The 19,845-nt window shown below is 29.5% G+C and overlaps 1 protein-coding gene and 1 non-coding gene across 4 annotated transcripts; both read left to right on the top strand.

The window, feature by feature from the left end:
- The first annotated feature begins 1,931 nt into the window (after positions 1 to 1,931).
- LOC116140294 (autophagy protein 5) lies at positions 1,932 to 7,994 on the top strand. 3 transcript variants are annotated; one of them, XM_031425941.1, is made up of 8 exons: positions 1,934 to 2,121; positions 2,229 to 2,353; positions 2,445 to 2,511; positions 3,059 to 3,148; positions 4,896 to 4,983; positions 5,557 to 5,700; positions 6,503 to 6,634; positions 7,441 to 7,994. In XM_031425941.1, the coding sequence occupies exons 1-8, from the start codon at positions 2,017 to 2,019 to the stop codon at positions 7,788 to 7,790; spliced, it is 1,101 nt and encodes a 366-aa protein (XP_031281801.1). In that variant the 5' UTR covers positions 1,934 to 2,016; the 3' UTR covers positions 7,791 to 7,994. The 3 variants fall into 3 exon arrangements, with proteins under 3 accessions (XP_031281803.1, XP_031281801.1, XP_031281802.1); XM_031425942.1 differs by having other exon boundaries at positions 5,560 to 5,700; XM_031425943.1 differs by lacking the exon at positions 5,557 to 5,700 and having other exon boundaries at positions 1,932 to 2,121.
- LOC116140309 lies at positions 3,679 to 3,786 on the top strand. The gene has a single exon (XR_004129604.1). It is a non-coding gene; the product is annotated as a small nucleolar RNA snoR99 (small nucleolar RNA).
- Positions 7,995 to 19,845: the final 11,851 nt, after the last annotated feature.

Raw genomic sequence — 19,845 nt, forward strand, 5'->3', positions numbered from 1 at the left:
CATGGGAGATAGGTGGGTGGGGGTATCGGCAATTGTTGCTGGGTGAAAGAGGGGAGATAAGTGGGTGGGGGGATCGCAATTGTTGTTGGGCGAAGGAGGGGAGCTATTGGTTGGTGAAGGATTGATGATATTTTGGTTCTGGATTTTTTTTTTTTTTTTTTTGGTTTCTATTCGACGGTGGTCTTAAGTGGTTTTGTAGGAAAGAAAATGGCTTTTTCCAGAACACCCCCTCAAACATAAAACTCTGACATGGGACTCCTACCAACTTGGGAACTAGCCACTTCGACCCCCTATCGTGAGTTTTTGCTGTTATTTTGGACGTAAGACTGTAGTTCACTGAAGGAAAGACAAAAACACCCTTAATAATGCTTCCACATTCTACAATTACATATATGTCCATAGGTTTTTTTATGATTTGATCAGTGGACGCATGTAATTTTACTAAAGCATTTGCATATAAATATTCAAACAAATTATTAAAACCATTTATTTATATTTCTTTTAACATTTTATTTTTATAAACTAAAAAATTAAACATACATTTTAAATATATATTTTCTATAAATTAAAAGCTACAAAAATAAAAAGTCAAAATATTTTTTGCATTTAAAATATAAAAACTAAAAAAAAAAAAAAAGATACTTTTCTAAACTACATTTTTTTCTCTAAATTGAAAATTGAAAAATAAAAAATAAAAATATTGATTTAAAAAAAAATAGATTATTGTTGCAATATGGGATTATTATAGCAATCTCAATTGTGATCTTAGATTACATTTTGTGATCTAAAAAGATTTGCTTTCAATAATCCGAGATTGTTGTTTGCTGACAATCAAAGATTGTTGTTCCAACAATCTTTCATTAGACAATCTTAGCTTGTCGTTTTCAACAATTTGGAATTTTCACAGATCTTAGGTCATCGGAAACGACAATTTTTTCTTTAGAATTTTTTTTAATTTTTTTCAAAAAAAGAATATCAAACTTAATTTTTTTTTAAATATGTTTGAAATATTTTATTTTATATTTCTATATTTAAACATAAAAAGTCTATTTTGCTCTTTCCTCGGTTAACTTTAACATCAGAAATTGACGGCAAAGGTTTAGGTGGCTAATTGTGCAGTTAGTCGAGGTCCCTTGTCAGTTTTTTGTTTGAGGGGATGTAAACATTCAAAATAAAATAGTATTGAATTTGAAGAAAAGAGATTTAGAGAACTTTATTTTAATTTTAACAAATCACCTAAATTTTTCTTTATTTAAAATTAAAAAGAATTCATGGTCAGGTTTTTTTGATACTGACGAAAGTAAAAAATACTTTTTACCCATTAGTTTTTCACTGACAGTAGTTTGAGGGACCTTTTTGTCAGTAAAAACAAGTCCTTCATGGTAGTACACCAAAACCATAGGACTAAAATGTTTTGACCCGGTGAGAGCTGTATCGCATTGTGACGAGTTCAAAATACTAGGATATACACATCTATGATAACAAATGTTCATAAAAAAAAAACAATATTATACTTACAACTAAGTCATACGAAAAACAAAAAATATAATAGTTATTTTACATAAATTTTGTATAATTTTCGTTTGTTTATATAACTCACTTATAAATGAAAGATCATTGTATAAGAAATACATATTTTGGGGATAGAGTCTGAACTTTTAAAACTAAGGCAATATCAAAATGAGGGATATTATAGTCTGCAATCATCAAAAGTATTCAAATTAAGTGATTAATGTAAACATTTATTAAATTCAATCCGGGGTAAACTAAGTACAGTATTTTAAAACTCCGGACCTAGATTAGTTTTCCAAAACCTCTGGGTTGATAAAGACTTTCTCTTATTTTTATTTCTGCGTGGAGTTAAAAGACTAATATACCCTTATTCTGTTGAAGTTAACGACTGACTATTGCCGTTGGAGTTGTATAATTACTGAATTATATTGCTCATGACTCAATGATGAATTTTGTTGCTTGGATTAGAAAGCTAAATTCTAAACACGGTGAGAATTGGGGAAGATGCATATGGAAGCTCAAAAGTATTTGTGGGAAGGAGCAATTCCACTTCAGATTCATCTCCATGAATCAGAAGTCACCACTCTCCCTCCTCCACCTCCCGCTTTGGTATCTATTTTTTTTTTCTTTTTCTTTTTTTAATTTCATTTGATTCTCGCAAACAATTGTATTTTCTTTTTAGGAATTTGTATAAAATTGTGTTTATTTATTCTCAGATCTTGGCTCCACGGATGGGCTATCTCCCGTTGTTATCTGCTCTTGTAAAGCCCTACTTTAGCAGTGCACTTCCTCCTGGTGTTGACACCGTTTGGTTTGAGTACAAAGGGTTGCCTCTCAAATGGTATTATTTTGTTTTTAGTTTTTGTAATTGCATTGTGATTGCTTAATTCCAACTGGGTGTTTTGTTTTGTTTGTTTATTGTTATTTTGCAGGTATATACCTACTGGAGTTCTTTTTGATCTTCTATGTGCAGAACCAGAAAGACCTTGGAATTTGACGGTATTCATTTTATAAAGTTGTAATCTAATACATTATGACACTAGTTTTCGTTTTCTGATTTATGAAATTTAATTTAATATCCACCAAAGTGAGAAGTTTGTAACTGTTCATAAAATTGTAGGATGTTAGCAAGCTTGTTTAGTGAATTTTTATCATTACCTGGTCCTTTTTGGACTGAATGAAATCTCAGATTTGATATGTTTTCTGTTTTAAAGATATCTGTATGTGATTTAAGTTTTACTTCATCAAGTTGTGCTTGTGGGAGCTGAGAGATATGTGCTGAAATTGCAGGGAAAAAAAGAAGACATGGAAGCTAATTTTGTGGCTAGATTTGATGTTTTTAAGGGTCCATTAATACAAATGATAGTTTTTACTCTAGGATTCACAGCCTTTAGATCGATGATTCCTGACTTCCTTCTTAAAAATCTCTGTTGCACATACATCCTGACATATTTAATTTTGAACTGTATTGGCTGTGTATATTCTTTATGTTTTTATTTTTATCTTTGTTTCTCAAATTAAAGGTTAACTTTAGCTTTTTCTCCAGGTACATTTCAGAGGATATCCTGGAAATATATTGATCCCATGTGAAGGTGAAGATTCTGTGAAGTGGAGCTTTATTAATTCATTGAAAGAGGTTAGTGTGTTTTTGCTGTTATTCTGATTGATAGAGCTGTGTAGATTTCATTAATTTGGTTATCTAGAATAACATTAGCATGGAACTTAACCTGCATTTTTTATGAAATTTATGACTATTATGGTTAAAAGGTAAATCTTTTGACTATTATGGTTAATTGGCTGGAATTGGTGTCTCATTTGAAGTCCAATAATCCTGACTAGAAATTATATTTACTCATTTGCTCAATTATTGACATATATATGAAGATTGTAATTAAGTTTAACATTCATTCTTTATTATTTTATTACATGCAAGAAGCTATGAGTTATATTGTACTTGATATAAGAGTATGAAGAGAGTCCCATTTAGAGAGCATATACATTATGGGCCTAAAAAACTTATCATTTTTGTTTACAATTAGTTTATGAAGTTGGACACTTCATGAAGATTGTAATACACTAATTTTCATATGATATGGTAGCTAATCTTAATCACAAAAATGGAGATTTTGAATAAGTGTGTCAATGTCCCCTTCAGCAAATTTACTATTGTTCTAGGAATGACCAAATCCGTAATATTTATCTTATCCATCTCAATCACCTTTTTCAGCTGGCTTTGTTTTGGTTTCTTGTTGATCGTTGGAGGTTGGAAAATGTGTTTTCAATCTTAGGTAATGTATTAATGATTTGGAATTGTATTAAACTAACCTAGTGAAATATTTATACAGCCAAAAGCACCGTATCTAGATAAAATATTATTGCAATGTTCATGTTTTGGTTGTAACTTTTTTTATCTTTGATTGAGGTGATTCTATATCCCTTTAAACTAGAACCGATTCTTTACAAAAGTGTCTCTTATAGTATTTGTAAGTTTGAATGATTTGATGGTCAAAGTAGGTTTAAAGATGACACAAGGATTCTATCTTGTAAATGGATGCCCCAATAAATTTAAATTCTTTCACCCAAACTCTATTTAAAGGCTTTTTTAACAAGGCTAGAGATTCCCTTTAATGTGAACAATTATCATAACAATTAGGTGATCACAAACCTGAAATTCCAATTGTGAGACTCTAGATGCATGATCTACTAAGTTCTGTGATGACTATTCACGTTAAGGTAAGTCTCTTATCTCTAAAGAAGCCTTTAAAAAGAATTTGGGTGGAAGATTTTTAAGAAGTTGGGACTTTTTGTGAGGTAAAATCTGCGTGTCATCTTTAAGCTCTATTTTGACTTTCAAATTTGTGAATATCATTGAAAATACTTTTTGTAGATAATCTTGTCTTATTTACAGCAAATAAAAAATCACCTCAATTTAAGATCAATAACGAAATGTATAGTTGGACTCACTATAGTAGGAAGAGGTCCGTAGAAGTTTCAATGGAAGGAGGAGATTGATCGAATCTTGTGATGAAAATATGGTATGTCAAGATCAGAAACATCAGGAGGAAGTCTCTGAGGGATTAGGATTCAAGTCATGATAAGTTTCAAGATAAAGAAATTATGCATAATTTGATTTTGTTCTTCCGCTGTTTTTAAAAACCAACACTGCCCCTGCTCTCTATTTTTAACTTATCTAATCAGAGCAATGTTAGTATCTCGCCTACAAAGATTTATGGTGAAAGACAAAGAATGAACCTAACAAAGTCTATTTATCACTTTGCAGTAATTTCTTTTAGATTCTTCTATTTGAGATGATTTTCAAGTAGATAGAGAAAAGATTTATTCTTTCTATCATTGCCTCTTATTGTAATCAATTACACCTACAGGCAGCATATATAATTAATGGAAACTCCAAAAATGTCATGAACATGTCTCAATCTGACCAGTTGGAGCTTTGGAACTCTGTGATGAGCGGTATGTCTTCTCATTTATTAGGAGTGTCATACAATTATCTTGCCCTTCCTTTTTTTTTTTTTTTTTTAAATTTCATTTTGTAGTAGTTTTACTTGATCTCAGTATTTCTCTTGATGCAAAAGATGGGTAATGTTGTTTACCATTCAAATTGATGAATTTTAGCATAACTCTATAAGTCACAAGCGATGATGAAATGTCAACCCACATTAGAATTTGTATTAATACCTGTACCTTTCTACTGGATTTTATTTTTAGGTAAAATGTCCATTCTGTAACACAAGATGGTCAAAATCTTTCTTGTTCCTCAAATAAATCTCTCTAATTAACACTTGATTAGCCTGTAGATTGAGAGGAGTATTTTGGGGGATTTTTCAGGTTGATGGTGATGATCTGATAGAACATTGATATCAGGAATGAGTGGACAAGTCATCTAGTTTAATGTTATAAGATTTAGCACGTGTGAAAATGCTCTTATATTCATCCTCTTAAAAGAATGTAACTACCTTTTGGCTGTAAAGGCAGCAGTTACAAGCTGTTTAGTTTGTTCATTTGCAATTTTGGTCAATTGTGTAGCAGGTAATCTGGAAGCTTACCTACGAGTGTCATCTAAACTTAAACTTGGAACAGTTGAAGATGAGTACACCATAAAAATGAACTTGTCAACTAAATCTGGACAAGGAACTGGTGAGACAGATATGGCTGGACAAGTGAAGACAGGTTAGTAAAATCATATACTTGTTTTAGAGAATTAATAAACAAACCTTTAGGAAATCGCAGTTGAAAATTGCTGGAAACTGCTTAATTGTTACCTCTTAGGAAAGTGGTGATTCATATGGTCTGTTCTGTTACTTGCTCTGGAGGTAGTAATTAAAACTGGAAAGGGAAGGATGGAAAAGAATAGAAATGTTGTTTTCTGCAGTCTGCTTCTCATTTCTTTCTTTTCTGTCTTTTATGTAACAAAGGAACCTATCCTGACTGCGAACCAATTTTCTATACATAGGATTCTCTTCTCTTTTATAAGATAAATTTATATCTTTCGATCAACACGACCGACGATGAACATGCACGTAGTTCACTTTTGAAGATATAAATTACAGTAGAGATACTCATACTCAACTACAAGCAACATGTGAGACCACCAAATGACCACCAAGTGGCAGAAATATGATCATAGTCACTTGACTGGTTCATTATTCTTATTGGATGAACAATTTGCTTTATATGATAAGCATTAAACTTATGTGCCTGCCTGCAAATCCTTACTGATTTAGAATCAGAAAGATTTTTAATTCATTTTCACTCCAAAATATGTGATTTTGTAGTTCGCTGATGCCTTTATTTTAGCTCTTCTTTACAGGAATTGACAACAGTTCTTTTTATTATCATCTGACTTTTTATTAATATGAGAAAAGGAAAAGAAACGTGTGGCTTTCATGTTTTGTTAATGTCAGAATTCCTGCTTACTTTGTCTTGGTGTTAGTCAAATATGTGCTTTCTTATTGTCTGATTGTTTTTCCAGGTAGAATTCCAGTTCGATTGTATGTTTGGAGTGTCAATGAAGATTTTCATGATTTAGAAGATGCTCCTAAAATTGATAGTTGGGATAAAATCTCTTTTATAAACCGACCAGCTGAGATTCACACAGAAGAAGGTAAGTCGTGCCCTTGATTGATTTGTGATACCTTGTTAGGAGTTCGTGGACATGGTGAGCTCAGTTTTCATATAGGAGTGTGTGGTGTACTCAGTTTCCGTCAATTTTCTGTTTTTCGCTTTTTACTTATATTGCAGCGCAATGTCATGGGAAGAAGGAATATCGTATTGATAAATGTTTTACTTTTCATTTTTTCATGTGAAATAGGAATTACAATTAAATAAATAGCAGAAATATTGCATATGGAATTATATATGTACCAGTCCATGATATGGATAAATTGTGTTAATGATTGTACTTTTATGTGAAATAGAAAATTACAATTAAGGAAAAAGGTGAAATATTTCCTATGGAATTATATGTGTGTCTGCCCTTGTGATTATGGTATCCACATGAATTATGTTTATGCCATGGTTGTCCCATAGACTACTATTTTGTGGACTTCGGCAAATACAGCTTACTTGATAACATGTCCGGATTCAGCAATGTGCATGTCTGGCTATGATAATTTTTTGATTTCCAAATGTGGTGGATACACCATATTGTTTTGAGCCTTTATTCCTACACCTTTATAGGCAGCCACTTTTTGACATGAATGTCGAGAGTTATAGTGTGAAAATTATCCAAAAGGATTCTATTATAATGATGTCTGCAGTTAGGAAATAACCAAGATGCTTTTATGATAGGATTTTTAAAGCATGTGACCAAGTTCTCTCTTTTCTTAGAGCATGTATTGCAGTGCTGTGGTTGTAAACTGCTTCACTGTTCTCATGAACTTGCATCCCTTTCTTATTCTTAAAATGCAGGTAAATGCTTCACATTACACGATGCTCTTAAAGGGCTTCTACCAGAATTTTTCTCTGACTTGCCCTTGATTGGTGAGGAATCGCCAAAACTAGAAGACGAGGATAAAACGAAAATTCCTTCAGAAGATGCCAGCAGCAATAGAAGTGCAGAAGAAGGGGTTGAAAATTTATGTGAACATATGGAGTCATCGTGCACAACCACAATTGCCGAAATCAAACTTGTCCGCATCCAAGGGATAGAACCGAAACTGGAGATACCATTCTCATGGGTGGTAAACAACTTAATGAACCCTGAGCACTTCCTTCATATCTGCATTTGTATCAAAGTTCCAGCAGGTAATACTATATGATAGGTCGCGCTTCAACTATTCTTTTTCTAAATTCATTGCGTTCTCAGTTGGGATCACTTCACTGTTGCCTTTCGTTCAAAAACAATTCATTTATTGTATAGAATTGTACAGAATAGATTTCACATTGTATTGATTCTCTTTGAGCCAAACCAAACAGAAGAAAATAGCAATATCAAAGAAAAAAGAAAAGAAAATGCATTTTACAAGAGATTATTGATCTTCAATTACTTTTAAAATTATGTAATGTATTTAAATTTCTTTTATTTTATCTATTTTAATGGTTTAGTTTGATACACATAGATGATGCGGTGTGTCTATAAATATCCAAAACTATCAAATTATTCATAGACAGTAGGCTCATATCTGGAGTTTGATAAATCAGAAAGGCTTTATCCTCTTAACCAAGAAACTTCTTTGACTTTTGAAAATTTTCAGACTTTCATCTCCTACATAGATTATAATTTGCTTCACTTCTACTGAACTCTAAAGAACAAAACGAAGATGATATTTTTTTGTGATTGGTACTAAACAAACAAAGTCTCTAAATAAAGTTTCTGTATTACTATGTTACTATGTCATTTAATATTATATTTATCAATAAGAAAAATGTTATTTTTACAAAAACAATACAAAGAGAGCTACAAAGTGACATTAGCAGGAAGGAAAAAATAAAGAAAAAACGGAAAAAAAGAGAAAGAAATCATGAAGATGAAGGGTGAAAATTGTTTTTGTATGCCCTCTTTGTATTTGTCTTTGTAAGACTAGTATTGTTCTATCAATAAAGATAAGTTGACAAAGGAATTTGACAAACTTTCTCTCACAACTCCAACGTGGCAATTGAGAATTGATTTTTGATAAATTTTCTCGTCTGATGAATTCATCAGAAATCAATTATTCGCTTTCATATTGGGTTTATGAGAGAAAGTTTTCCAACGTAACAATTGATAATTGATTTTTGATGAATTTTCTCGCCTGATGAATTTATTAGAAACCAATTATTAGCTTTCATATTAGATTTATGAGAGAAAGTTTATAAGATTTGTTTATCAGTGTAGTATTATTCTATATTTGTTAAGTTGACAATTGACATGGGACTTTGTATGCAAATTGAATACCATTTTTATAATGAAGTTATTTGATAAGAAGGTCGATTTGGGAATTAATTATGGGTTGAAAAAGAAAATTTTATCGATTTTAAAAGTTCATTGGAGTTACTGAGATCTAAGATGCCACGGAATATGAGTTACTGGGTCAGCCCATTCTGCATTGACCAAAGAATGTTGGGCTAAAACTATGTAATTTGAAATTTCAACAATGATGGTACTAGTTTTGATGTTCTTATTAATTGTTATTTTTTGTTTTATTTATACATAATAAAGTAGAATTCGATCCATTCTGTTTCATAATTTCCAAGCAACTTTTGATGTCTGAAATTGCTGCAGTTTGCTGCTATAGCTTTTTCTTTTTGCAGCCAAAAAAGGAAATAAAACCCATTAAAGTGATATATGCACAGATTCACTCATATTCTTCTTTCTTTTTCTATAATGATAAATATGAAATAATGAATTATAGACAAGTTCATAAAGAAGGACCCTACGTAGAGTTGAGCTTAGATTTATAGGATTTGACAGTGGAGATAGGCAGAGTAGAGATCCCACAAAAGTTTTAATTCTTCTGCATGGGCCGAAACCGAACATATGCATGGTTGAAGATGAAGCAAGCTTCTAGCATGTCTCCTACCCTTTTGTCGTAATGTTTTGTAATTATCTTGAATAGGGCATATGGAAATGAGAGGCAAGTTCAGATTCAAAGCTTCTAATTAATTTTCCCCATAATAATATTAATTCATATAATGCCCACACCACATGTGTTGTCTGCCCCGTAGTCCAAGGAAATTTTGCAACATTTTGCTCCAATCAACCTACCCTAGCCTGCCTAGCTACTCTCATTTTTGGATTTATTTATATTTTGAGATTCCAATTTCTTATAATCCAAATGGTAGGCGCTTTCTGTCTTTATTTTCTTGTCATTTTATCACGTATATTGGGAAGCAGCTTAATCAATCTTCTTTAAACTTGGTGGTTAAATGAAACAATATCCTATCAGCTGTGCCACATTTTATTTCAGTGGGGGTTTAAGATAAAAAAAAAAAAAATGATGGTTATATGAAAACTCACCAGAGTTTTCCATGGACAGTGGGGGCATGATATAAAGTTTAAAAAAAATAATCTTACGATCTATATTAAAAGCTATAACTTTTGATTTGTGACAAGCGTATCATCTTAACGTTCATTAATTTTGTGTGATACAATAACAATAGAAGATGTAAATGATATTTGGGAAAGCACAAAAGATGTCCAAATTTTTTAATGAATGTGTCCAAGATGTAAATCAGTGAAGGTGATATACTAATTTGTGTCTCTATTTTCTTGGCATTTCATCACTGATTGGGAAGCTTAATCAATGTTTTTCAAGTGAATTATTAACACCACCTGTTACTATTATGGTAGATATAAATCACTATCAATATCACCCTTAGTTTAGATTAAGGGGTTAAAATTAGCATGTTTTAAGAAAAAAAAGTTACAATTATTGGTTACATCACACCCTGAGTACAAAACTGATAGTGTAAGGATATATATCCATTGAATTAATTAAGGGTTACACGACAATAATAGAAAATATAAATGACATTTCGAAACAATTGAAGAAGTCGTTGATTTAGGTCCAAGTCTTTTTTAGTGAATGCGATGTATAAATTTGTCGGAGATGTATAATAATTTAAGTAAAAATAGACTAGGTTGTTAAAGATAAGATAAGAAAAAGAAAAAGAAAAGGATGAAGGATATGATTCCAAAATAAAAAAAAAAATAAAAATTGAGTTAGATATGTTTGGTTTGGTATGTAGGAAAGCTAGATAGGAGTTGTAAAATTAGGATGGAAATAACAAGAAAGAGACAGTGTGTGAGAGTGAGATGTCTTAATGCAAAGCATTATTTCATTTGAAACGAAGGTTTGGTTGTTGTCAATTGAGGACCAAATATGGTGGAATATTTATGTATTTATAAAGTTCAAAATAATAATTGATCATCTTATTATTGAAGGATTATCAACAATTGGCTTCATGCCCAAATACAAAGTAGATGTAACCCAAACCCATCATTTTGTTAGGTGAATATGCTGTCTTCACAACGACCCTTTTCGTTAAAGTTCAAATATCTAACTCTATCTATTAATTAGCTTATGGATTGTACTAATTAATACAATTGCAATGAACCTACCTATAAATAAATTTACGAAAAGAGTGATGTTATTTTCATAAAATCGGCTATTTGGGATCCCAATAGTTTTCTCAAGATTATCCGAAATTATCAATACAAGAGTATTGAACCTATTTGAATCTAATATGATTATAAGTAGTTCTTATTTTACGAAAAAAGTAATATTATACTTACAAATTCGAGATACAAAGTATGGGGGAGGGAGAGAACAAAATCCTACTAAGAACATATATATATATATATATATATATATATAGTGACTGTGAGTTGTGACCCCCAGGCCATGACTGAGTTCTCACCAATCAAACACACATGGTCTTGTTTATCAAATGTTTGTAATTCTTTGTCTACACATAATTTTTAACATTTCTTAAAAGGACACTCGCAACACAACCAAACCAATGCTTGGTCCTACCTGTATCTTTATATTCATAGTNTAACTTTTGATTTGTGACAAGCGTATCATCTTAACGTTCATTAATTTTGTGTGATACAATAACAATAGAAGATGTAAATGATATTTGGGAAAGCACAAAAGATGTCCAAATTTTTTAATGAATGTGTCCAAGATGTAAATCAGTGAAGGTGATATACTAATTTGTGTCTCTATTTTCTTGACATTTTATCACTGATTGGGAAGCTTAATCAATGTTTTTCAAGTGAATTATTAACACCACCTGTTACTATTATGGTAGATATAAATCACTATCAATATCACCCTTAGTTTAGATTAAGGGGTTAAAATTAGCATGTTTTAAGAAAAAAAAGTTACAATTATTGGTTACATCACACCCTCAGTACAAAACTGATAGTGTAAGGATATATATCCATTGAATTAATTAAGGGTTACACGACAATAATAGAAAATATAAATGACATTTCGAAACAATTGAAGAAGTCGTTGATTTAGGTCCAAGTCTTTTTTAGTGAATGCGATGTATAAATTTGTCGGAGATGTATAATAATTTAAGTAAAAATAGACTAGGTTTTTAAAGATAAGATAAGAAAAAGAAAAAGAAAAGGATGAAGGATATGATTCCAAAATAAAAAAAAAAATAAAAATTGAGTTAGATATGTTTGGTTTGGTATGTAGGAAAGCTAGATAGGAGTTGTAAAATTAGGATGGAAATAACAAGAAAGAGACAGTGTGTGAGAGTGAGATGTCTTAATGCAAAGCATTATTTCATTTGAAACGAAGGTTTGGTTGTTGTCAATTGAGGACCAAATATGGTGGAATATTTATGTATTTATAAAGTTCAAAATAATAATTGATCATCTTATTATTGAAGGATTATCAACAATTGGCTTCATGCCCAAATACAAAGTAGATGTAACCCAAACCCATCATTTTGTTAGGTGAATATGCTGTCTTCACAACGACCCTTTTCGTTAAAGTTCAAATATCTAACTCTATCTATTAATTAGCTTATGGATTGTACTAATTAATACAATTGCAATGAACCTACCTATAAATAAATTTACGAAAAGAGTGATGTTATTTTCATAAAATCGGCTATTTGGGATCCCAATAGTTTTCTCAAGATTATCCGAAATTATCAATACAAGAGTATTGAACCTATTTGAATCTAATATGATTATAAGTAGTTCTTATTTTACGAAAAAAGTAATATTATACTTACAAATTCGAGATACAAAGTATGGGGGAGGGAGAGAACAAAATCCTACTAAGAACATATATATATATATATATATATATATATAGTGACTGTGAGTTGTGACCCCCAGGCCATGACTGAGTTCTCACCAATCAAACACACATGGTCTTGTTTATCAAATGTTTGTAATTCTTTGTCTACACATAATTTTTAACATTTCTTAAAAGGACACTCGCAACACAACCAAACCAATGCTTGGTCCTACCTATATCTTTATTTTCATAGTCGTGTACAAGAGTTTTATATTGCTAAATTTAAGGATTCTTGAGCTTATATATGATACATAGGATTCCTCAAATAAGTAAAGGTTAGAGAATTAATTTTCGAGAGAGCTGACAAAATCATTTTAAATATCTATATATAAATTATAGATCTTATTAATATGAGAAATTGTTAGATAAAATAAAATTATTTATTAAAAACTTAAAAGACAATTTAAAAGAAGCAAGAATTTGTTTTAGAGATGGTAAGATAAGGACCAAAATCTGGGTATAGCATTAATTATTGCTTTAAAATTCAACAAATAAGCAATCAAAAGTCAATACATATTTCATTTACAACTATTCAATTTCTAATCTTATTATATATTTAATCTGTAAGATCTTGTATACAGTATATAGTTTTATAAAATATATATATATATATATTTATTACCAACATTTTTGTAAAGGAAAACTCCAAATTATTAGAAATCCTATAAATAATACTTTTAAGATTTGCAATATTTTACAATCAATTACATCAAAATATAAACTTTTTAAATTGTTAATATTAAATATGAAAGATGATTTTAATGATTACCTTTTATTATGGGATTCAATATTTAAGTATGTTGTTGACTTGTTTCCTCAATTCTTTAACAAAGATTATATTTAGCTACAAACTATATTTATAATTATATAAAGATATATTGACTAAACTCATAAAAAAATATTTGTAAAATCTAAAAGGATGATTTGATATATTGAGTGCAATTGCAAAAAAAATTGGAGCCACCAAGAGACCAGTGGGGGCATGAGTTCCCACTTGCCCTATACAATTTTGTTAATCCCCTTTGAATTGTATTCTTATTTCTTAACTATAAATACCCTTTATTTCATTTCATGAAAGTAGTCTCAATGTATAATGCCACCGCTTTTTAAATGTTTTTTTTTTTTCTGTAGATTAAATTATCTTCATTTATTTTAATAGTAATAGAAATGTGTCTCATGTTTAAAATTTATATGGTCAATTTTTGCATTAATCTATAATTTTTTAATGTTTCTAATTTTTGCTTCCCATTGAAACAAAATGGAGTTTTATCGACTATCCTTATCTACATGACTCATGATGGTAAAAGAGCAAAATGAGGATTTAACATGGTATCTTAAATTCGAGTTCTCACGACCCCTAATAGGGATACCATTAAAACTTTTACTCGGTTGTTAGTTCTAAGGTCGAGGATTAGTTGAGGTATATGCAAGCTGACTCGATCACCCAGATCATCAAACAAAAAAAAAAAGTTAATTAAAGTATGAATTTATTTCATTTTCCTCCATATGAAATACCCGAATGATAAAGGGTTTCCGATAATTTTGTAAGGGATATTTGATATTTAAGGGTTATTATATATTATATATATATATATTATATATATATATTATATATATATATAAGAGAGAGAGAGAGAGAGAGAGAGAGAGAGAGAGAGAGAGAGAGTAAAACCTAAATTTATTTTATATTATATATATATATATATATAATATATATATATATATAAGAGAGAGAGAGAGAGAGAGAGAGAGAGAGAGAGAGAGAGAGAGAGAGTAAAACCTAAATTTTATCTATGAGGAGGTTATAACTTAATTGAGGTAGTTACAAGAATTATTGTTTTGATTTAAAAATTATTATATTCATTTCTAATTTTCTAATTAATGTTTTAGTAGTATTATGATTTAAATCATTGCTTTAATAACATTAAGGTAGTACGAAAATCGATATCAAAGAGTCATTGTAAAAATGAGTGATCAGATTCGACACTTCTATACTATACAAATGACTATTAATGTCTTTCTCAATATCCAAATGAGCAATAAGTCGTGTATGCTTTAACCGAAGAAGAAATCATTACGAAATAGATAAGAAGAGGATGGAGATAATCTTGAAGATGTATTATGAAAATACCAAAAGCTTCGTGCCAAGAAACTCTAAACATGCTTGAGAGCTAGAAATTTGGGTTTAACAAGAAGGCATCCATGTGGCAACTTATAGTACCCGTAAGATAAAAGATATGGTAACAACTCTAAAACATAAATAATTATTCCAAACAATTTATAATATATTTATTTCATCTTAATCTAATATAATATAACATATATTTTTCAATATACATATAATTATTACTTATAGAGACAAGTTCCTTAAGACGAGATAGAAAACTTATAACTATTACAACGTGAATTTATTTTTATTTAATGGGAACTATAATTTTTTGACTACGAAGATATTTTAATAGAGTAAGTTCTATGATTATTATATATAATATATATATTATATTAATATATAATATATATATTAAAATATTTTTAAAACTTACCAACAAAGTGGATTAATTTATTCTTGTTAATCTTACCCATTAAAGTAGTAAATATTTACTGATTTATCTCTCTCATGATTAATCCCAAGGCTAATTGTCTGTAAACAAAGATAATCTCGCTTTATTATAGGATTCTTGTCATTTTGGAAGAACGTGTTAAATTAAACCCACACAGAATATTTAAGTCATGACATCCCCGTAATTATCCATGTTTGTCATATTTTAACAATAATTAATTATTAACTAAGAGACAAGTCTTTTCTTTTTAAACCATCACTTTAATTATTGCTCCAAGGACCTAGTTGACCACAATTTTTTTAAAAGTTAAATTAAAATAAATTAATCTTTTTAGGAAATAGAAAATATGTTTCACCCATAATGATGTTTTTTGAAATGTTAAATTTTACTATTTATAATTAAAATGACTCGTTTATCAAGAATATTAATTTTTTTATTATTATTAATAAAGAAAAAAGGCATCTGCAAAGATTGCTTTTACCTGTCAAGGGACAACAACTTTTACTATTAATCTTTAAATAAATAAAATAAGTAAAGGACATATTCCCACCCAAGGTTTGACGAAATCTCAGTTGGCACCACAGTTTCCATTTATTCTATATTCCCACCCTTAAAATAACACTATTAACATTTTTTAGGATAGTGAGAGTGCAATTACCATAATACCCTTTAACACTAAATTAATAAATTATATTTTAACCCCTAAATTACTAAAATTATAAAATTAACCATCTTATTTTGAAATTACATCAATTACACCCTTAATGACTGTGCACCGTCTCGGTTTTCACTGGATCTAGGCTATTTTTGATGCCGGCGAAACCCCTGGTCACCTCCATCACCTTCCCATCATCGGTTGTCCAAAACCCCTCTGTTTCCCGACTCATTGGGCCCTCCGATCGCCAGTGCCGTCAAGCTTAGGTTTTCGTCGTTCTTCGTTGGATTCCGGCGATGAAAATCTAATTCGACGTCACCACTGCAACCAGCGTCTCCTAATCTACAAAACCCCTATGTCCTAATAACCGTTTAGTGGCCATTCGCCGGTGGACACCGACGAAAACCAGTCGCATGTGGCGGCTGTCGTGGTTGGAGATCGGCCGACAATGAAGGGTTGTCAAGGGTATGGTTTTGTAGAGGGGAGGATGAGGGTTCGAATGGTGGTGACAATGGTGATTTTGGGTGGAAGAATCATCGAAAAAGAGCGAAAAACGACAGCAGTGATGTTGCTAACGTGCGCCAAATATTTGTTAGGGGCGACGATTTGCTAATGTGCGTCTCCTTTGTGAAATGACCAATTTACTCCTGAGCCGTTATATCTAACTATTTTCCGTTACTTTAAGGGTGGAAATTGGAATAAATGGAATCTGTGGTACTAACATGGGATTTCGTCAAACCTTGGGTGGGAATATGTTGTTTACTCAATAAAATAATAAGTTAGGCACATAAAATTGCAGAATTAGCTCATATTTAAATATATTATTTAGAAGTGCAATATTAATTAATTAGCTCTACTAAGCCTGATAAAAATCGCCTAAATGGTTAGCCCACAATCTTTTTCATATTATTATTAGAAATGTATCACGTGCTTTCCAGAATATATATTTAATTAATTTTAATATTTTTAAAGTTTAAAAATATTGGAAAGAAAATATTAGAAAGGTCCTACATGAAGGGAAAGGGGCAGACCAAAACAAACTTCATACAAACCTAACTTTGTAAGTAATTGAAACTCAATCAATCAATCAATCAATATCTAATTATCCATTCTCAATCCCATTATATTTTTGGTTTTATATAATAATTTTCTATTTCCAAAAAAAATATTTTATAAATTTATATAAGACTCGATTTTTTTTTTCATTCTAAATACCGAAATTATTTAAAAAAATTATTTGAAATTATAACAAAAATCATCATTAATCTATTAAAGTTACTTCTTTTTTTTAATTTTAAACTTTTTTTTTTATAATAGAAAAAAATTTACTTGATAAAATAATAAGTAAAAAATATTTATTTGTAGCTATACCAAATCCTAAATAAAATAAATACAAATAAATAGTTGGTAGGGTATATAAGATACACACAAAAGAAACTCCAATATCAAAGTAAGAGACTTCCTGTACTATGGCAGACACAAAGGTGTACCTTATGAAGAGCAACTTTTTTTTTTTTTGGAAATATGTTTAAGCCTCTACTTTTCTTTTTAAATTTTTCATAAAATAAAATTCTTATATTTATTAATTTATAAATCCTAAAAAATATTAATATTATAGAATATTTATACTTACTCCATCTACCAGTATAAATATTTTTATTGAATGATATAATTAAAAATAAATATGTTTAATAGAAATTAATATTTAAACTTTTAATATATATTTCTCATTTAGGTTTATCAAAATTAACTAATTGAATAAATATCATAATGAGTAATATAAACAATTTAACTCTTAAACATATAAACTATAAATTACATTTAATTTAATTTAAGTAAACTTTTATTATTAAAATTAAGATACTAAGATCGATATGATCATAAGTGAAATAATTAAATAACTATTATTTTGAATAAAATCACATATTGATTAAATTTTCATTCATAATATAAAATAAGAGCTTTAATTTTAATTCATTAAATAAATACGTATTTTTAAATGTGTAATATTATTTTCATATAATATTATATACATAAACGAATAATCTTAAATATAAAATTTAATTTCTTATATTTATAAATGAAAAAGCCGAGTATTCAATAATTTAAACATAAATATTAAATAAATAGAGCCTGTCAGTTTTAGTCCCAAATTCACCCTTAGAAAAGAAACCAGAGGCTGAGTAAGACTGTAGCAGGACTTCTCTAAAAACTTAAAAAATAAAGTAAATTATGAGAATTTTAAAACTACCCTTCACTTTTTGCTAATCATCAGATATGACACTTTTGTGGGAAATAGTCAAAAACCACCCTTGAGAATGAGCCCTAACCTAACGCCTCTCCTTAATTTGATAGTTGAAACTTATTTATTTTATTTTATTCTATTCTAAATAGGACTTAATGGATTTAGATGGGTTGCATTGAAATAGATTAGGTCCCATCAAATTTAAGTTTTCGAGAGGGTCAGGAATGGATGTTAAATAAACTGATAGATTTCAATTCATTGTATAAGATTTGACTCGATCACAATTTACAATGAAATAAACTGACAGTTTTTCAGAAGGGTTTTTCTCTTTGGTTTTTTATGTTATATTTATACAAATATCTCAACGGTTTCTTCATGTTTTTTTTTTTTTAATATTGGTTAATAGAGTTATAAACTATTTTCAGATAAAAAAAAAAAAAAAAACTATGAAAAGATGGGAAATTTTGGATGTTTGTTTTGTCAGCCAAAATTTGAGTTTTATATAAAATGTTTGTAACATTTAATATTTAAACGATGAAGTGACATATAAAATAACTATCTTAACCTCCTTGTAAAAGCATAAAATTTCAATAAAAGTGTAAAACTTAATGGCCTTTATAAAATTTGATTGAATATAAGGTTTACTTTATTATTATTATTTTTTTATACCAATGAGATTGCTTAGAATTAAACTCATCTGGTTGTTCAAAAAGATTTAAAATAATCCTATAACTATAAAAGAACTCAAAGGTCTCGTTTGGATTGAAGGATTTTAAAAACTATAGATTTTGTATAATTTATGGATTCAAATCCATATGTTTGATAAATTCTATTGTTTAGTTTATAAAATTTATGGATTATTGATTCAAACTTTCATACCCTCATGTTTGATTAGATAAATACAATCCATGAATTTGATAAATAATTTATAACTTTACCTTCAATATCCAAAACCAACCAAAATTTAACTTCTATCATATTAAATATAAGTTAAATTATATTTGATAGAGAAGTCCAATTATTCTACTAGGAGGAATTATAAAACCCTAAAAAATGAAGGATTATGAAGAGCGATGGATTTTCCCAAAAAAAAAACAAAAATAAAATTATCTCTTATAAAATTATTAAAAATCTCGGAATAAAGAGTATTAAATACTTAGATAAGGAAGCAATGATCTGATAAGGGATGATGACATAAACCTTTGAAAATATAAAAGGCAATTTGAATTATAATTGGAAGTGAATAATGGAATAACAAGTGAATTAAGAAAATCCCAAGAGCAATAAACAAAATTGATGGGTAAAGGAAAGTCCAACTATTCTATTGACAAAAAACTAAACAAAAGCACACAATTCTAAACAGCAATAAGAAAATGATAGTCAGAAACATAAAGACAAAAGCAAAGCTAATTTTTTTAACCCAAAGTGATAACAGTGTACACGTGCACATGGGTTTAGTCTTCGTTACTTATTACAAAACCAACGCTCTCTCTCTAGTCTGTGCACGTTTCTCTAAGCATTATGCAAGAACGGAGACACCCAAATGAGCCCCGTAAATTACACAGTGATTGTGTGACTTCAACTTATTTATTTTATTCCTATTAT

This window comes from Pistacia vera, unplaced genomic scaffold, assembly GCF_008641045.1.
Source record: "Pistacia vera cultivar Batoury unplaced genomic scaffold, PisVer_v2 Contig368, whole genome shotgun sequence".
NCBI lineage: Eukaryota > Viridiplantae > Streptophyta > Magnoliopsida > Sapindales > Anacardiaceae > Pistacia > Pistacia vera.

What these genes read in the sequence shown, in the direction of transcription:
- LOC116140294 (XM_031425941.1), top strand. Translation starts at nt 2,017, where the DNA reads ATGCATATGGAAGCTCAAAAGTATTTGTGGGAAGGAGCAATTCCACTT. An exon ending in TTATTAATTCATTGAAAGAG is followed by an intron (nt 3,149 to 4,895) that starts GTTAGTGTGTTT and finishes TTACACCTACAG; the next exon opens with GCAGCATATATAATTAATGG. An exon ending in TGAGATTCACACAGAAGAAG is followed by an intron (nt 6,635 to 7,440) that starts GTAAGTCGTGCC and finishes CTTAAAATGCAG; the next exon opens with GTAAATGCTTCACATTACAC.